The 20080-nt window shown below is 52.8% G+C and overlaps 1 protein-coding gene and 1 non-coding gene across 3 annotated transcripts in view; one reads left to right on the forward strand and one right to left on the reverse strand.

The window, feature by feature from the left end:
• The window catches only part of NECTIN2 (nectin cell adhesion molecule 2), a 32900-nt gene extending 16484 nt beyond the window's left edge, over positions 1–16416 (forward strand). Inside the window, exons 3-9 of one of the 2 annotated variants that reach the window (XM_006067543.4) lie at positions 739–1035; positions 2200–2317; positions 3118–3266; positions 10857–11010; positions 14147–14210; positions 14357–14443; positions 15315–16416. In XM_006067543.4, coding sequence (XP_006067605.3) covers positions 739–1035; positions 2200–2317; positions 3118–3266; positions 10857–11010; positions 14147–14210; positions 14357–14443; positions 15315–15578 — 1133 coding nt within the window. In that variant the 3' untranslated portion in view covers positions 15579–16416. Of the gene's footprint in view, positions 1–738; positions 1036–2199; positions 2318–3117; positions 3267–7027; positions 7782–10856; positions 11011–14146; positions 14211–14356; positions 14444–15314 lie in introns of those variants that run through there. The other variant, XM_006067545.4, reaches the window with a different exon arrangement.
• On the reverse strand, positions 9775–9846 carry TRNAC-GCA. Its single transcript has one exon. It is a non-coding gene; the product is annotated as a tRNA-Cys (tRNA).
• Positions 16417–20080: the final 3664 nt, after the last annotated feature.

The following is a 20080-nucleotide window of genomic DNA, read 5'->3' on the forward strand; positions in this document are numbered from 1 at the left end:
GAGGGGCTGTCTGGTTAGGAGCACACATCAGTAACTGTGGTTGGCATTATTATTCCTCATGGAGGTTTTACCCCGCCTAATATTTTTCCATGTCTCCCCGGAGGATGGGTGAAAAGGGCAAAAAATGTCCAGCTTTGGGAATCTCCATTGCCTTTATCTCACCGCTGGGCCGAAATCTAGTGGTGATGAAAGGAAAAGAAGTAGAAGTTCTTTTCAGCTGGACCTTTGAACTGCATTGTTCTGCTTTGGCTTTTCGCTTAAAATCACAGCTTCATCCAGGCTTGTGGACACCGTCTGCTTTACTAGCAGACCAGAACAGAGAATGCATTGTACTATAATGGCTAACACTTAGATAGCACACTGAGTGTCAAGCACTGTCCAAAGCGCTTTATATGTCGATTTATTTCATCTATTACTATCCCCACTTTACAAAAGAGGAACCTGACGTAGAGAGTTGGGAAATGACTTGCCCAAAGCCATGCGGCTGCAAAGCAGCAAAACTGGGAAGTGAAGCCCTGCAGTTGGACCTTGGGCCTCCCAGATGACTCAGCTGTAAAGAATCCGCCTGCCAATGCAGGAGATGTGGGTTCGATCCCAGGGTTGGGAAGATCCCCCGGAGAAGGAAATGGCAATCCATTCCACTCCAGTTGAGACTTAACTGCTCAGCTCCACTGCTGAGGGTGTTTGTGGACTGACTCTAGGTGTGGAGTGACCCACCCCCTCTGTACCTCTCCCCAGCCCAGCCCCAGAACCATGCCGAGAAACAGGAGGTCACATTCAATTTGGATCCTGTACCCGTGGCCCGCTGTGTCTCTGCGGGTGGCCGACCACCTGCCCGGGTCTCCTGGCTCTCACCCTTGGACGGGGAGGCCAAAGAGACCCAGGGGTCGGGGCCCCTGCCTGGTACAGTCACCGTCACTAGCCGCTACACTGTGACACCCTTGAGCGAAGCAGACGGGGTCAAGGTCATCTGCAAAGTGGAACATGAGAGCTTCCAGGAGCCCAAACTGCTGCCAGTGATTCTCTCCGTGCGCTGTGAGTACATCAGGCTGTGACCGCTCCCCCATCCCAAAACACTGGCCCTCTAGGGCACCATCTACACGATCCTGGAGTGTGGTCTACACTGGCACTCTGGATCAACTTCTGCACTGCCTTCCTGTCCATTGTCTACAGTAGCTTCACTAGGCTCTCAACTTATTGCCACAGTCAATGGTACATCAGAATGGGCTTGCAAAGGTCAGTTTTACACATTTCTTCCCAATTCCACGTCCATTAAGTGTTACTGGTAGCTTGAATCAACTGTGGGGAGTATTTATACCAAGAGAATTGACAAACACCGCAAACTAGGGCTATCCCTATTTTTTTTTTTTTTTTTACCAGCATACAGGTGCACCCAGCAATCTCTTCTGGCTCCCATGGACCCCAGTTGACACTGCTCCTTCACTGTCCTATCAACTACTCTGTCTACTCGGCCCAACCCAGTATTGTTTACGCACACACCCCCGTTCATACTGTCTGAATTGGCTCCCTGGGCACTGTCTATACTGACTCGCCTGGGGTCTCTACACCAACTTCTGCCCCGAATGTGAGCACGCTGGCCCCTGAGGACCCTGTCGACGTACTGTGCTGCTGTCAATGTTGTTGGTGGCGATGGTGGTGGTGGTTTGCGGGATCTTAGTTCCCTGACCGCGGACTGAACCCAGAACCGTGGCGGTGAAAACACCAGGTCCTAACCACTGGACCCCTTCCCATATGTTCTGAGCTCGCTCTTCCCCAAACTGCCTACCCCGACACCCCCCGCCCCGATATTCCCCAGAGAGGCTCTCCTGGCACTCTCCCCACAGACTCTGCCAAATAGTTACCTTAGCAGCTTTTCCAACCGCATACCCCAACTCAGCATTTTCTATACTAGCTCCCCAGACAATGCCTTCAGTTAAACTAATTCCCTAATCTGCTCTGGGCATGTCAGAAATGACACACATTATCTCTAGTGGCTCGCTCGGGCGCTGCCTGCACTGAACAATAACTTCCTCAGAATGACCCTCAGGGACATCCCTGGACGGTCTCTGAGCAGGCGCTGTCCCTGGGTCCACCTCCTACCAGCCCACCCTGTTTCTTTAGGATTCTTATCTGTCTACTCACTGTCACCCCTTCTGGGATTCCCCTGGTCACTGAGTCAGTCCCCCCTATTTCCTGCAGACCCCCCCCAGGTCTCCATATCCGGCTATGATGACAACTGGTACATCGGCCGTAGTGAGGCCACCCTGAACTGTAACGTCCGCAGCAAACCAGAGCCCACGGGCTACGACTGGAGCACGTGAGTCCTGTTTGGAGCCAGACTCCTGGGTCTGGGGGAGGAGGGGCTGGGGTCTGGACTCCAGGGTCTGGGGGAGGAGGGGCTGGGGGCCTGGACTTCTGGGTCTGGGGGAGGAGGGGCTGGGGGTCTGGAGCCCTAGGTCTGGGGGAGGAGGGGCTGGGGGGCTGGATCCTGGGTCTGGGGAAGAGGGCCTGGGGGCCTGGATCCTGGGTCTAGGGGAGGAGGGGCTGGGGGTGTGGAGCCCTGGGTCTGGGGGAGGAGGGGCTGGGGGCCTGGATCCTGGGGCTGGGGAAGAGGGCCTGGGGTCTGGACTCTAGGGTCTGGGGGAGGAGGGGCTGAGGGCCTGGATCCTGGGTCTGGGGAAGAGGGGCTGGGGGTCTGGATCCTGGGTCTGGGGGAGGAGGGGCTGGAGGTCTGGATCCTGGGTCTGAGGGAGGAGGGGCTGGAGGAGGAGGACTCCTAGGTCTGAGGGAGGAGGGACTGGGGGAGGAGGACTCCTAGGTCTGAGGGAGGAAGGGCTGGGGGAGGAGGACTCCTGGGTCTGAGGGAGGAGGGGCTGGGGGCTGGATCCTGGGTCTGGGGAAGAGGGGCTGGGGACCCAGACTCCTGTGTCATGAGAAAGGAACACCCGAGGCCTGAAACCGTAAGTCCCCCAGGAGGAGGGAGCTGGCACTTTGGGGTGTCAAGGAGTAAGTTTCAAGTCTGTGGAGCTTGGCTCTTGAGGGTTGTGTCATCAGGGACCAGATTTGGGCCCCCCGTGGATCATGCTGCCCCTCTCACGTGACCCCCACACCCTCCAGGACTTCCGGTGTCTTCCCAGCCTCAGCAGTGGCCCAGGGCCCCAAGCTGATCGTCCACTCAGTGGACCGGCTGTTCAACACCACCTTCATCTGCACCGTCACCAACGCCGTGGGCACCGGCCAAGCCGAGCAGGTGGTCCTCGTTCGAGGTGAGCGGGTCTTGGGGGTGGTGTGACGACAGGGCCTGCTCCCCGAGTGTTCCTCCCGCCGGGCTCTGGGGCTGCGCTGGGGGGACTGTGCCGCCGACCTGAGGTGGGCTGCACCCACCTCACCGATGTGGGGCGTGGCTTTTATCCCCCGCCCCAGGTGGAGTCTGGATTGGGGTGACTGGGTAGGTGCTGACAGAGAAGTTAGGAACTTGAGGCCTGAGAAGGATCCTAAGGAAGAGATCCAGGGCAGCTGGCCCCGCCTCCAGCCAACGAGACACACCCACAGGAATCAGACAGCTCAGTCACGGGAGGGCAGCTGGACAGGCACTCAGAGACAATAGACTTTTTACAGGGAGCGCTGGCTGGTACCAGCCGGAAACCAGTTTGCGTGTGTGTTGGGATGTTTGTGTTCCTGGAGGTGGTATTTTGGGTTTGTTTTGTTTTTTGTTCTTTTGTTGGCCTGCCACTCAGCTGACGGGATCTTAGTTCCCCGACCAGGGACCAAAACCAGGCCCATGGCAATGAAAGCGTGGAGTGCCAACCAGTGGACCACCAGGCAACTCCCTGGAGGTGGTATTTTGGAAACAGTGGCTGGTGTGTCTGGCAGTCAGAAGTGCTCTGAGTCTCCCTGATGGGACCCAAGATCCACAGCCAGAGAGGGAAAAAGTGAAAGGAAACGAAGCCCAGGTGCGGGCTGATGGAAATGGGGTTGAAATCACAACTGTAGACTGTGATGCTTACAGGGAGCCAGGGGGCCTTGGTGTGCCCCCCCCCATCTCAGAAACACCACCAAAGACAAACTCAGAGTCACCCGTGTAAAGACAGACACACACACACACACTGGAGACAGGTGGAAGCAGGTCCCTTGCTGAGATGATCATCACACACACACACGCACACACACACACATCTAGAAAGATACCCACATGAAAACCTCCCCCAAAAAAGGAAAAATGAAAACGGATCCCTCTTGAGGAATTCTGACACTTGCCAGGGAGATGTGGCGTAGCCACTCAGAAACACTGTCACAGACCACACACCCAGAGAGACCCTTGGCCCGCCCTCAGCACGTCTCACACGCTCAGGTCCACAAACACACACCTGGAAGGAGACACCGCCACACAGACATGCTACAAGAACCTCCGGCAGCAAGGGCGCACGGGAAAATGTCATCACCCAGATGCTGAGAAGGAAACTCGGAGACGTTCTCAAGGGCATGCCCTTGGAAACCCCAGAAATGCCACTGTGGAGCTTCTCTTTCGACAAATCATCCTCTGACAAGTTGTTTGCTGAGGTTTCCTCTTGGCCAGCCATGCTCCTTGATGTTGAGAATGCAGCGATGACCCAGTCAGAGTCCTGCCCTCCAAGGCACACCCAGAGGAGGGTCAGCTCCACCCACCCAGCAAGGTGCCCAACTGGAAATACACCCCCTGAACTGTACCCCAGATGCACACCCACCTGAGAAACCGGTCTCTCCACCCACACTGGGCCCGTGGGGGTGGAGCCTGCAGAACCCAGACAGGATCACACTGAAGGGCCATGGGAGAAACACACAGCCATGAAAGCATGGACGCCGCCCCCGAGACAGCCAGAAACCCCAGGAACATCCACCACTGGCAACCCCCAAGGCGAACACACCACCATCAGAGTTCAGCCCTGGACAGGCAGTATTCACCCAGTGAAACACACGTACCCGGGTGGGGTGGGGTGCACACAGAATCACACACCCGTGGGAAGGCCCCCTGCCCCCGCACAGGTAACCGCAGACCCACAGGCAGTCAAGAGCATCCTTGCAAAGTCACACACCTACAGATGGACACCGACAGGTGGGGGGTACTCTCAGCACTCTAGAAATTCAGTCAAAGGTAGTGATGTGTCAACAGATGGCCCTGCCTGGAGAGGAGATTCACTCACAGCTCTTGGCAAAGTCACCGCAGAGGGTCTCAGAGATGGCTCACGTTCCTCACGTGCACACAGACCCGCACAGGCCGTCACACTCCGTTTGGGGCTCACGCCAGAGAAAACATAAGTACACAGGCCATGCCACAGGCTAGACGTTGCTTCAGAAACTTGACCCTGAGACAGGAACACGCTCAGCCAGCACCTCCAAAATACTACCTTCAGTAACACGGACACACGTCCCGACACGCGTAAAAACTGGCCTCCAGACTTCACTGAACAGTCTTTCCCACCTTCACCCAGGGTGCAGGCGTAGAAATATAGCCCCACCAGAAGTCTCACAGGGTATTATTGGCCCTTCACACTTGAGGTGGACTTTTTCTCTTCTGTTTTACTCTTGTTTGCACTGATTTGACAGCCCGCTAGGTCATGACCCCCGTCCCACCCCAACTCCAGTTTTGAAAACATCTAGAAACTGTGGCCTGGGTTCCAGCCCCTCCAATGTCCAGAGACGTGGGGAGGGGAGGGGAGGGTCAGGTGTGAGCAGGTCCTTCCCTGGTCTCTCCCAGTCAGGCCCTGCATGCCAGGGTGGGGGAAAGCAGGTATGTGATAAGATGCTGGTTGCATCTGTGGGCCCCAGACGCCCCCCCCATCCTCACTTCTCCCCGATTAGTGCTCCCCTGCTTCCTTCTCTACCCACCCCCCCCCGCTCCCCCAGACCCATCCCCGCCCACCAGCTCAGCCTCCGCAGGGAGAAGAAACCCCTGGGACTATGAGCTTAAGGGGCGCCATTTTCCACCCTGGGGATGCTGGGGGTGCTCAATCTCCTCAGTTCCCTTCTCTCAAGTGCTCAGAGCTTTGGGATCAAACAGTCTCAGGCTCAAACCCATCTCTGCTTCTTTCTGGCTGGATCAGCCACAAGATTCTGTGAGCCTGACCTCAGGGTTTCTAAGAGGGAGTGGCAAATTCAGATGCCTACAAGGTCCTGGCGAGTGACAGGGTGGCCAGGTATGGATCTCTGTTCCCGGAGTCTGCAGCCTCACTCAGCCACAGCCCATCACCAGGTGGAGGAGTGTGATGATGCCAGGTCTGATTTTTTTTTCTGCCGTAAAAGAAATCTGGAATTTTCAGTGAGATGACCTAGTGTTTTAAATGTTGGGTAGCGAGCTGTTGTTTCCTGTATGCACGTGTGTATGTGTGTGTTGGTTTTTTCTTTTGTCGCCGTGTGGTTCGGCAGGTGGGTTCTAAGTTCCCGACCAGAGATTGAGCCTATGCCCCCTACAGTAGGCTTCCCAGGTGGCTCAGTGGTAAAGAATCCGCCTCCCAATGCAGGAGACGCAGGAGACTCGGGTTCTACCCCTGAGTCAGGAAGATTCCCTGGAGGAGGAAATGGCAGCCCACTCCAGTATTCTTCCCCAGAGAATCCCATGGACAGAGGAGCCTGGCGGGCTGCAATCCATGGGGTCGCAAAGAGTCCAAAATATGGCTGAGTGACTGAGCAATCCGCCTGCAGTGGAAGCACAGAGTCTTAACCATTAAACAGCCAGGGAATCCCTAGCAATTTTCATTTTGGTTTTGTGTTTGTTATTTCAGGAGTCTTTTCTTTTTTTTCTATGTTGTTAGCAAAGCACTAGGCAGGTGTGAGGAAATCCATCTGGGGGAGGGCACCCACTGGCGCGGAGGGTGAGCGGGGCTCTCCCTCCTCTCCCCGCCTCCCCGTCCTCTGTCCCGCGTGGCGCCTCTTCCCCAGTTCCCGGCCCTGCCCTGCTGTGTCCTGTCCCCCCGGCCCCCCACCTCCAGATGTCTCCTCTTGACCTCGTGTCTCCCTCTCTCTCTCTCTCACCCCTCTTCTCTCTCCTCAGACACCCCCCGGGCCTCGCCTCAAGGCGCAGGCCCAGTGGTGTGGGGGGCTGTGGGGGGGACACTGCTGGTGCTGCTGCTTCTGGCTGGGGGGTCCTTGGCCTTCATTCTGCTGAGGCTGAGGAGAAGGAAGAGCCCCGGAGGAGGAGGAGACGGCGGCACAGGAGGGTCCTACGACCCGAAAACTCAGGTGTTTGGGAATGGGGGTCCCGTCTTCTGGACGCCCGCGGACCCTGGCCCCCTGAGGCCACAGGGCAAGGACGAGGAGGACGAGGAGGACGAGGAGGAGAAGGCAGAGAAAGGCCTCATGTTGCCGCCGCCCCCGGCGCTGGAGGACGACTTGGAGTCCCAGCTGGACGGCTCCCTCATCTCCCGGCGGGCGATTTACGTGTGACCCCCCTCCACCCCCCACCAGCCCACCCAGGCAGACAGACAGACAGACTGAGACAGACACAGCACTGCGCACACCGGCCAGCCAAGGGCCCCAGGCTGGTTGAACTCGTTTGTCCGAAACACACTGGAGTTCAAAGCTACCTCCCGCTTCCTTCCCTGGGATGTAGAGGACGCTGGAATATCACACACTGGACTTCTGCGTCCTGGGCCGCAAGGAGCAGGGGACGGCCCCCCCGGGGGGAGGGGGGCGCTGGGGAATGGGGACCCACAGAGCACCACCCCCCACAGAGACTGTTGGTTCGGGCTCCAGCCTGCCGTGGCCCCTTGACACTCAGGAGTTAATAAACGCCTTGGAGGAAAATATCCTGGGGTGTCTTGTAATACATCAGACCCCCTCTTTGGGGGGTGGGACAGGGACTGCTAGGTCCCAGCGGGTGGGCACTGGAGAGGGGGAGCATGGTGGGGGCTAGACTTGGGGAGGCTGGTGGAAGGGAGTACTCTGGCACTTGGGTCCTCAAAGGACACATTGGATGTCCGAGCCATCTGAGGCCCAGGGAACTGGGCTCGGGCTGGCTCTTGGATGTGGGGCTTCCAGGACAGCCTTCCCAGGCCGAGTAGCCAGACTGGCAGGAGAACTGAGTTCCTGGCCCCAGCGGGACTGAGATCCTGGACTCCTGGGTCCTCAGGGGTGGCGAGGGCCTGGGTCTGATCCTCTGGGGGCATCTCAGACCCGACCTCCCCAAGTCTGCTGAGGACATTGGAAGGGAGGACTTTCCACCTGCATTTTCGGGGTGCTAAGAAACCAGGGGAGCCCCACCTGGGGAGGACATCACGTCAGCCTTTCCTACCTTCTTCCTAGTCCCTTATCCCCAGGCTGGGCCCAAGGAGGGGCTCTGTATCCTTCTCACTGCCCCCTTTCCCCATTAGAAAATCTTCCAAACTCAGGCTGGGGACTGTGGTGGGGGGGCCGAGGAGGGAGGCAAGGTTAAATCCAGTCACCTCCACTCTCCAGAGCCCCACAACCACCCTAGGTGGCCTTCATCTCTGCTCCGGAGGCTGTCCTGGGACTCGGTTAAGGCTGCACCCAAACACCCAGTGTGGGGTGAAGCACCCGGGAGAGGCTGGGCGAGTCTGCTTCTGCCACCAGCATAGCCTTCCACTCACTCTGCGGGGGACACAGCGGTGGCGCGCAGTCAGAAGAGCAGCCTTAGGATGAGCAAGTGTGTGGACTGAGTGCAATTACTCTGATATTTCCCCGACGCTCTGAGACGCCCTCCAGAGGATGCCAGGCTGTGTAACAGGAAGCTGTGGAAATGGGATGGTCCAGGGATCCAGACAGCATTCCTTCGAGCAGCTTTCTCTCCTCCTCTCTGTAGTGGGGTTGATGAGAGGGGGAGGCCTGTGGGCGGGGCCTCGGCACACATGTTATTTCCTCTGGTTGTTTACTGTCCGTACCACCCTGTCTTGTCCTGCCCACCTCCCATCTCAGCTGCCGCCTCCTCCCCCAACGGGAGGGTAGTGCCAGGAGTGCAGGGGTGGGAATGTAGTCGATCTGGCAGACAGTGGGTCCCCAAGTGTCCCTGTTGGGCCCCTCCTTATGCATCTAGAAAAAACACCAGCTGTGTGTCAGACCCCGTCCCTTGGACGTCACAGTGTGGAAATTGGCAAGTAAACAGGTAATGGCTCCAATAACTATTCAGGAAGTGGGAAGTGTTACAAAGGAGAGGTCCAGGGTTGTGTAGAGGGGAGTCACACTTCTCTCCACCCCTTTTCCTGTGAGGTTGGAGGCCCTCTGATGCTCTGCCCAGGATAACTTCATTCTGTATAATGCATGAGGGGTTCTGATCCCAAGCCCAGAATCACGCATGCCCCCGATTTTCTGCCTTTTCGCTCCATTCCTTGTCACCTCTCTTCCCTTAGCACCACACTCTCCCATCAGCTCTCTGCTCTCTGCTCTGCTCCCTCCTGTCCCTAAAAACAACCCTAGGCTTCCTCCAGAGGACCTTGGCTCTGGCTGGCTGTTCGCTCTTCCTGGAATGTGCTCATATCCTCATGACTCGCCCCCTACAGCTACTTCAGGCCTTTGTTCAAATATCTCCAAGTAAGGCTCTCTCTGACTACTTTTGACTACCTTGCTCTGTCACGTAGCACTTCCCTACTATAAGTAAGGTGAATGACATTGGCATTATGTGGCATTATGTGGCATTGCCTTTGTATATGAAAGTGAAAGTGAAGTCTCTCCGTCGTGTCCGACTCTTTGTGACCCCATGGACTGTAGCCTACCAGGCTCCTCTGTCCATGGGATTTTCCAGGCAAGAATACTGGAGTGGGCTGCCATTTCCTTCTCCAGGGGATCTTCCCTACCCAGGGATCGAACCTGGGTCTCCCGCATTGCAGACAGGCACTTTACCATCTGAGCCACCAGGGAAGTATATATATACTGCTGCTGCTGCTAAGTCACTTCAGTCATGTCCGACTCTGTATGATCCCATAGACGGCGGCCCACCAGGCTCCCCCATCCCTGGGATTCTCCAGGCAAGAACACTGGAGTGGGTTGCCATTTCCTTCTCCAATGCATGAAAGTGAAAAGTGAAAGTGAAGTCGCTCAGTCATATCCGACTCGTAGCGACCCCAGGACTGCAGCCTACCAGGCCCCTCCATCCATGGGATTTTCCAGGCAAGAATACTGGATTGGGCTGCCATTTCCTTCTCCAGGGGATCTTCCCTACCCAGGGATCAAACCCAGGTCTCCCGCATTGCAGACTGGCACTTTACCATCTGAGCCACCAGGGAAGTGTGTGTGTGTGTGTGTGTGTGTGTGTGTGTGTGTGTGTGTGTATATATATATATATATATATATATATATAAAATTGGATTTTTTGGCTGTCCTGGGTCTTCATTGCAGTGCGCGGACTTCTCCCTGTGGTGGCTTCTCGTTGCAGAGCACGGGGCTCTAGGCATGCAGGCTTCAGTAGTTGCTGCTTGGTGGCTCTAGAGCGTGGGCTCAGTAGTTGTGATGCACGGGCTTAGTTGCCCCGCAGGATGTGGAACCTTCTCGGACCAGGGATGGAACCCATGTCCCCGCCATGGGCAGGTGGATTCCTATCCACTTCGACACGAGGGAAGTCCCCTACGATTACCCTCTATCATTTGCTGTCTGTCACCTGGCACATTAGCTATTATGTCTATTTCTCTACTTGTGGCCTCCCTGCCCGACAAAACATTTGTCCCATGGGACTGGCGCTTTTGCATGTTTTATTCACCATTCTATCACACAACAAATGCTCAATGAGGATTAAGTGAATAAAAAGAATGTCATCTGCCCTTGGGAGAGGTGGTAGGCAGGCAGGTGGTGACTGGAGGGTGGGGTGGGACTGGGAATAAGGCCTTGTGTGGCTTCCTCCTGGAGACTCCCTCACGCTGTCCTCCTCCTTGCAGAAACATCCAACACAGCTGGAGCAGGGGCCACAGGGGGCATCATTGGGGGCATCATCGCCGCCATCATCGCTACTGCTGTGGCCGCCACGGGCATCCTGATCTGCAGGCAGCAGCGGAAGGAGCAGAGGCTGCAGGGGGCAGAGGAGGAGGAGGAGTGAGTGAAGGGTCCTAAGAAGTGGATGGGGGAGGGGTCCCAGGACCGGGGTGCACAGGCTGGGGGAGGAGGCTGGGAGAAAGTCGTTGGCAATGGTTGTGACGCTGAAATGGCTCAGCTTCTCTGCACACCAGTGCTGAATCGAATCTCCAAGACAGAATTTGGGATGACTGGCAGGCTACTGTCCAGAGGGTCGCAAAGAATCATACACCACTGAATCGACTTAGCACACACCCAGAAAAGAGTAGCTTTATTGCTTTGCCAGGCAAAGGGGGACACAGTGGGCTACTGCCCTCAGAACCCAAGTGTCCTAACTTGGGGAAGATATTGAGAAGTTTTATAGTAATTATTCAAAGAGGGTGCGATCATCCCATGGACATTCTTCTGATGGGTCGGTGGTGAGGTAAGTAGGAGTCAGCAGCATCAAGCTTCAGGTCCAACTGGTCTGGGGTCTACATGCCTGTGGGCCACTTATCATCATTAACCAGTTGCTTCTCCCACCTGGAGGGGATTTCTTTATGTGCAGAGTAGTTCAAAGATATTGTTGTGAGTGTATCCATTAATAGGGAAACAGGACCTTGGCCCAAGGCTGCTCTTAACTGTTTCTCCCTGGTCTTGCATCTCCTGCCTTCCCTCAGTAACAACTGCTTGAATCTCCCCATTGGCACTCAGGGAAGGTCATGGAGGCTGAATGAAGGGTGTTTCCTATAAACAAAGAAATGGGGGACACAGAAAGGCCTTGTGCCCCAGGACCCCCACAGGACCCTGCACGGTATCAACTCTGTGAAACAGAGTGGTCCAAAATGACCAGGACTTAAATGGGGTGGAGAGGAGGGTTTATTTTCTAGAAATCATGGCCATGAAAACTCTGCTCTGTGATGTCATCAGAGTCCAGGTTCCTGCTATCTTGTTGTTCTGCCTTCCCTTCTTTGACATTCCAAGATGGCTCCCTTCTCTCTTATCATTGTCTATAAGGACAACCAGACATGGCCATCCTGGCCTCAAGGACCACCCTGCCTGCCAGTGGGAAGGGGAAATGGAAATAGAGGGCAGTCCTGTAAGGGAACCATCACATTCTCTCATTTCCCATTGGCCAGGGTCTAGTCACATGGCTGCCCTAGCTGCAGAGGAAGCTGGGAAATGTAGTCTTTATTCTGGGTGGCCACATGCCCAGTCAAAATCCGTATTACTGTGAAAAAAGAGGAATATTGGGGATATGAGGGGAAACTAGCTCTACTTCTCTCTGTAGAGCACTTGTTATGAGAGGCATCCTGACATCTCTACAGCATCTTGTGGAGACTTGATAAGAGGCATCGTACTTGTGATCTCAATGAAGCCTCATATCCATTCATCCATTTGTTCATTCAGTAGGTAATTCAGAAAGTATCCCCGTGGGGCGAGGCCCTTAAATTTAGGAACACAATGATGAGACAAAACACTTAAAAGGTGTCCAAAAAAGGGCTTCTCTGGTGGTCCAGTAGTTAAGAATCCACCTGCCCATGCAGGGGACATGGATTTGATCCCTTGTCCCACAGGATCCCACATGCTACAGAGCAACCAATCCTTTGCATCACACATACTGAGCCCGTGCGCCTAGAGCCTGTGCTCTGCAACAAGAGAAGCCCATGCACCTTAGGGAAGACTCAGCACAGCCAAATAAATAAATAAGCCTTCTAAAAAAAGTCCAAAAAATAATAAATTTAAAGTGTAAATAAAAGATATCCACACACATCAACATATCGTATCAAGGAAACCTAGATTCTCAGACAGAGCTAAGGATATACATCTTCTCAAAGAGGAAACAGGTTCAGAGAGCTGAAATCACTTGCTGAAATTTGTTCAGCAAGAAAGTTTTGCGGGCAAAATGCTTCTGATATAATGTGACCCAGTGTGTGTGAGGGGAGCACTTGTTAAAAATGCACCTTCCTGGGCTCACCCCAAACCTACTAAATCAGCACTTTCACAAGAAGGGCTTGGCGTCTATATTATAACAAGCTCCCTAAGATGCACATGGAAGTTTGTGAACCAGTCTGAATCATCTAGTCAATGCAAACCAACAACCTGCTGATGTTCTCATCTTCTAAGCCCGTGAGACCCAGTGGTGTCTGAGATGGTGCTGGCCTTGAGCTCCTGGGGTTCACAGTCTGGAGAAGACAGATCCATCCCCAATGACAGTCCAGGATGGCTAGGAATGGGCTAGGGAAGCTGAAGGAGCTGAGCGCGGCTACAGAGAGCACCTGACTCAGCCTGAAAGATCAGGGAGGGCTTCCTGGAGGCAGGGACATCTGAGCTAGGGATTGAAGGTGTAGTGAGCACCCGCCATTATTATATATACAGGATACTCTGGTCTGTGGATGTGCAGAATGAGGGAATTTAATATAGTTTGGGCGACAGGAAAGCATTTCACTCATTCTTTTCATTCTCTTTTTAAAATTATTTCTTTGGCTGCGCCGGGCCTTCACTGCTGCGCCCCGGCTTTCTGCAGTCACAGTGAGCAGAGGCTACTCTTAGCTATGGTGCACAGGCTCCTCACTGTGGTGCCTTCTGTTGCTGCAGAGCACAGGCTCTAGGTGCGCTGGCTTCAGTATCGTAGCCTGTGGCTCTAGATGCAGGCTCAGCAGTTGTGGCCCATGGGTTTATTTGGCTCACGGCACATAGGGTCTTAGTTTCCGGACCAGGGATCGAACCCGTGTCCCCTGCAGTAGCAGGCAAATTCTTAATCACTGGACCACCATGGAAGTTCTCATTCTGTCTTTCTCCAAATATGTCCTGATGCTCCTCATCGTGGGTTCTGGGAACACAGCACAAATCTCATTTTTCTCCCCTCACACTGTTCGCAGCGGGATACAATTGTTGAATGAGATCAGAAGTGATATTTCAAATACAAACTCAGTACGTGCCCCATTAGAGACGCATAGCTAGCTATGATCCTATAACAGGAACTCTGGCTCCTCCTGGAGAGTCAGGAGAACTTCCTGGAAGAAGAGAAATTCATGGAATGAGTAGGAGACAGCAGGGGAAGGGGAGGTGGGTGGTGGAAAAGGGAGATCAGGTAGAGGAAAGAGATGTGCAGTGGCTCTGGAATAGAGGGCTTCTCGGGGCTTAGCCTCCACCTGACTTACCTCCTACCCCACAGACTGGAGGGACCTCCCTCATACAAGCCACCGACCCCGAAGGCAAAGCTGGAGGAACCAGAGATGGTAAGCACTTTCCCTGGAGCCCAGGCTGCCCCCACCTCCCCACCCACCTTCCCCCACTGAGGCCAGGGCTGGAATTGGGAACTTGGGGGAAGAGGCTGTCAGGATAGGGGGGTGGTCCTGACTTGTCCCTCTCTCTCCCATCGAAGCCCTCCCAGCTCTTCACCCTGGGGGCCTCGGAGCACAGCCCACTCAAGACCCCCTACTTTGATGCTGGTGTCTCATGTGCCGAGCAGGTAGGAACTCAGGAAAGGTCAAGGGTGGATTTGGGATCTGAGTTTAAGGGCCTCCTTACATAAGAGGAGGCTTCCCAGGTGGTGCTAGTGGTAAAGAATCTGCCTGCCAATGCACGAGACGCAGGACTCTGGGTCGGTAAGATCCCCTAGAGTAGGAAATGGCAACTCACTCCAGTATTCTTGCCTGAAGAATCCCATGGACAGAGGAACCTGGCAGGCTACAGCCCACAGAGTCCCACAGAGTTAGACACGACTGAGCACGCACACAGAATCTTACATAACAGATCAAGGATTTAAAGGTTACAACTCAAGTTCAGGGCTGTATCTCTGGTCAGAGCTTAGAGGATTGAGATGTATTTAGGATTCAGTGAGGACGGTCATGGTTTTGAAAGTCCAAGGACAAGGGATGAGAGTTAAAATCACTCTATCAAAGAGGACCAGTTGAGTATCTCCATTTGCCAGATACTGTGCCTGGAGCTGGGACAAGACAGACAGTCATTCCCCTCAGTGGCCTCCTGGAGGTCAGGGGTTGGATGTTGAGTTTGAGAACAAGTCAAGTTTCAAAGGTAGAGCTTAAGTTTAGGTCAAGATTGAATTCAAAGGCTCATCGGGAAAGACCAGGTTTTCAATGATCAAAAGAAAAGGAGACACTTAGGATCAACGGGGTAGGGCCCATGCTCTGGGCTTTGAGTTAAGAACCACCTACATGATTATCCCAATATCAACCCAGGGAACAGGGGGTGACATAGGGTGAGGTCTGATCTGGTTGGCATGGGGAGACGGTGGTCAGGATTTGAGGGTCAAGGAGCAAACTGGGATTCTGTGTCATGCTCAAGAGGTAACCTTGGGCTCATTCCCTCCCCATTCCCAGGAAATGCCTCGATACCATGAGCTGCCCACCTTGGAAGAGCGGTCAGGGCCCCTGATCCTTGGGGCCACAAGCCTGGGGTCCCCCATCCTGGTGCCCCCAGGGCCACCTGCTGTGGAGAGGGTCTCCCTGGATCTAGAGGACGAGGAGGAGGAGGAAGACTATATGGACAAGATCAACCCCATCTACGACGCCCTGTCCTACTCCAGCCCCCCTGAGTCCTACCAGGGCAAAGGCTTTGTCATGTCCCGGGCCATGTATGTGTGAGCCACCGTGGCCTTGCCCTTTCACCTCTCATTTTTTGATATCTTAACTTTTGCCAGGGATCTGGGGTCCCTGGCTCGGGCCCAGCCACTGTCAGTCAGCACCCATGCATCTCATCTTTGACTTCTACCTTGCTGGCTCCACTGTGACCTCTAATCAATGATCTCTGATTCAGAGAAATTGGCCATGACAGTGGAAATCTGATAACCTTAGCAGGGGCTGGAGAAGGTAGGTTTCTGCAAAAACTCTTACCCAAGGATTCACCAGACATAGATTATACCTCTCACGGCCCACCATCTCCAGACTCCTCCCAAATCCCAAAGAAGACCCCAGACCTGATTCTTCCTCAGGCAGTAACTCCTACTATATATACTGGGGTGGGTGTTGGGGCCATCCTGCTGCTCAGACCTGAGCCCTCCAGGCAGCAGAGCCTCTGTCACCCATTCCCCACCCTGTCCCTTAAAGGTGGAGGGAGGGGATTCCCCAGCCCAAAGAGGAACTTCCCCATCTCCTCCCTCCTGCAGGCAGGAGTCTCAGGGTACCGACCCTTCTTCCCTGTGCGCCCAGTACCCCAATTCCTGTCTCCAGAGAATTAAGCCCCAGCTCAGGGCTACATGGGGTGAGCCTCATGCAGAGTGTGCCTTGCTGATGCCAACCTTGGAAGAAGAATTTGCTGTTACTTTGAAGACTACTGAGTCCTTTTACTCCTGCCCAGTGGGATTGGACCCAAACATCTCCCTGGGGGTTGGGGGGGGGGGAGTGGATCACCTGGGTTAGGGATAGGGGATGTGGTTGTTAATATAGCATTTCCTACAAAATATGAGTGTGTACTTTGACCAGATCTCAACTGGTGTTTTCTGTGCGCTGTTTAGGGGATAGGGGTGGAACATAATGGGTAATGAATGGGCAGCAGGGCAGGGTCCAGGGCTTGAGGGAATCAGTAGACTAGAAGTTAAGATAGGTTACAAACAAAAAGAAAAGGACCAAAGATATGAAAAAGATAAGTGCGGGGATAATGAGCAAAAATGCATAAGCCATGGTTAATGGAAGGAGCGGGAGGAGTCCAGGGCATAAGGAAAAATAATCTACAACAGCAGTCTAATGGGTAATGGGCAGAAATAAATGGAACAAAGTAGAAATAGCAGTAACTAAGTACAAGGGGCAGGGGTGTAATGATTAAGAGTAGGCAAAAGGCAAAATTATGAATAATGTTGTGATAGGAGCTCAGGGCATGATGGGCAATAGATCTCAATGAATGAGCCAGGGGTCGGTCAGTTCAGTTCAGTTGCTCAGTCGTGTCTGACTCTTTGCAACCCCATGAATCACAGCACACCAGGCCTCCCTGTCCATCACCAACTCCCAGAGTTTACCCAAATTCATGTCCATCGAGTCAGTGATGCCATCGAGCCATCTCATCCTCTGCGGTCCCCTTCTCCTCCTGCCCCCAATCCCTCCCAGCATCAGTCTTTTTCAATGAGTCAACTCTTCGCATGAGGTGGCCAAAGTATTGGAGTTTCAGCTTTAGCATCAGTCCTTCCAATGAACACCCAGGACTGATCTCCTTTAGAATGGACTGGTTGGACCTCCTCGCAGAGCAAGGGACTCTCAAGAGTCTTCTCCAACACCACAGTTCAAAAGCATCAATTCTTTGGTGCTCAGCTTTCTTCACAGTCCAACTCTCACATCCATACATGACCACTGGAAAAACCATAGCCTTGACTAGACCGACCTTTGTTGGCAAAGTAATGTCTCTGCTTTTGAATATGCTATCTAGGTTGGTCATAACTTTCCTTCCAAGGAGTAAGCGTCTTTTAATTTCATGGCTGCAATCACCATCTGCAGTGATTTTGGAGCCCAGAAAAATAAAGTCTGACACTGCTTCCACTGTTTCCCTGTCTACTTCCCATGAAGTGATGGGACCAGATGCCATGATCTTAGTTTTCTGAATGTTGAGCTTTAAGCCAACCTTTTCACTCTCCTCTTTCACTTTCATCAAGAGGCTCTTTAGCTCCTCTTCACTTTCTGCCATAAGAGTGGTGTCATCTGCATATCTGAGGTTACTGATATTTCTCCCGGCAATCTTGATTTCAGCTTGTGCCTCTTCCAGCCCAGCGTTTCTCGTGATGTACTCTGCATATAAGTTAAATAAGCAGGGTGACAATATACAGCCTTGACGTACTCCTTTTCCTATTGGAAAAGACATGGAACCAGTTTGTTGTTCCATGTCCAGTTCTAACTGTTGCTTCCTGACCTGCATATAGGTTTCTCAAGAGGTAGGTCAGGTGGTCTGGTATTCCCATCTCTTTCAGAATTTTCCACAGTTTATTGTGATCCACATAGTCAACACTGAAATCAGATTGATTATATTCTTTGCAGCCAAAGATGGAGAAGCTCTATACAGTCAGCGAAAACAAGACTGGGAGCTGACTGTGGCTCAGGTCATGAACTCCTTATTGCCAAATTCAGACTTAAATTGAAGAAAGTAGGGAAAACCACTAGACCATTCAGGTATGACCTAAATCAAATCCCTTACTATTATACAGTGGAAGTGAGAAATAGATTTAAGGGACTAGATCTGATAGATAGAGTACCTGATGAACTATGGATGGAGGTCCATGACATTGTACAGGAGACAGGGATCAAGACCATCTTCATGGAAAAGAAATGCAAAAAAGCAAAATGGCTGTCTGAGGAGGCCTTACAAATAGCTGTGAAAAGAAGAGAAGCGAAAAGCAAAGGAGAAAAGGAAAGATATAAGATCTGAATGCAGAGTTCCAAAGAATAGCAAGGAGAGATAAGAAAGCTTTCCTCAGCAATCAATGCAAAGAAATAGAGGAAAACAACAGAACAGGAAAGACTAGAGATCTCTTCAAGAGAATTAGAGATACCACGGGAACATTTCATGCAAAGATGGACTCGATAAAGGACAGAAATGGTATGGACCTAACAGAAGCAGAAGATATTAAGAAGAGGTGGCAAGAATACACAGAAGAACTGTACAAAAAAGATCTTCACGAACCAGATAATCAAGATGGTGTGATCACTCACCTAGAGCCAGACATTCTGGAGTGCAAAATCAAGTGGGCCTTAGGAAGCATGACTATGAACAAAGCTAGTGGAGGTGATGGAATTCCAGTTGAGCTATTTCAAATCCTGAAAGATGATGCTGTGAAAGTGCTGCACTCAATATGCCAGCAAATTTGGAAAACTCAGCAGTGGCCACAGGACTGGAAAAGGTCAGTTTTCATTCCAATCCCAAAGAAAAGCGATGCCAAAGAATGCTCAAACTACCACACAATTGCACTCATCTCACACGCTAGTAAAGTAATGCTCAAAATTCTCCAAGCCAGGCTTCAGCAATATGTGAACCGTGAACTTCCAGATGTTCAAGCTGGTTTTAGAAAAGGCAGAGGAACCAGAGATCAAATTGCCAACATCCTCTGGATCATCAAAAAAGCAAGAGTTCCAGAAAAACATCTATTTCTGCTTTATTGACTATGCCAAAGCCTTTGACTGTGTGGATCACAATAAACTGTGGAAAATTCTGAAAGAGCTAGGGGTATTGGAATGAATAAGGGAGAAATAGGGGCCACAGGCAAGTTGAGCAATAGACATAAAGCCTGATGCTCAATTAAGGTACAGCTAGAAGAATGCTGGAGGAATTCCATGGTGGTCCAGCAGCTAAGACTCTGCAGCTCCCAATGCAGGCGGACAGGGTTCCATCCCTGGGCAGGGAACTAGATTCCGCGTGCTGCAACTAAGAATTCACAGGTCACAACTAAAGATCCCACATGTCTAGCCATGCAGCCAAATATTAATAGATACATACTTAAAAAAAAAAGAATGTGGGAAATGAAAGGGCTAAAGGCGTAAAAGGGCTAAAGGTCGTACAGGCAACTAAGCTGAAATGAATGGAGAAGAAGGCATGATGGGTAATGGGATAGGAATGAATGGGCCAAAGATAGAAGCTTCAGTGACTGAGGCAAGGGTTGGGGGAAAGACACAGAAAGCATGATGGGTAACGAAATGGGTGGGCCTACGGCAACTGTCCCGTTAAATAGGTAAGAGGCATTGTGGGTAACAAGAAGCAGAACAGAGTTCACAAAACGGGTTAGAATTCTCCCCGTGGCACTGTGGGAAGGGCTAGCACTTCCGTCTTTCGGTCTCCGACTTCGGACTAGGGGGCCGCCCCTTTGCCGCGGTGCCTGGTGGGACTCGAGGCCTGACCTTGCTGCCTAGCAGCCTCTGCTGCGCAACCCATCTTACTCCGTGTCCCTTGACCCTCGCACGTTAGCCAATGAACACACAAGATGGCTTACGACACCAGGGTCCGACCCACTGTACCTGAAGGAGCCAATCAAAAAGCTGGAAAGGCCAAGGCCGACCAATTATCATTAACAACTTCGCCGCGGGGCGGAATCGAAAGAGGGACGCCTTCGGGAATGGGGCGGGAGTGTTACGTCAATGGGCGGTGCAAAGTGAGCAGCACAGACCAATGGTGGGTG

This window comes from Bubalus bubalis, chromosome 18 (genome assembly GCF_019923935.1).
Source record: "Bubalus bubalis isolate 160015118507 breed Murrah chromosome 18, NDDB_SH_1, whole genome shotgun sequence".
NCBI classification, from domain to species: Eukaryota; Metazoa; Chordata; class Mammalia; order Artiodactyla; family Bovidae; genus Bubalus; species Bubalus bubalis.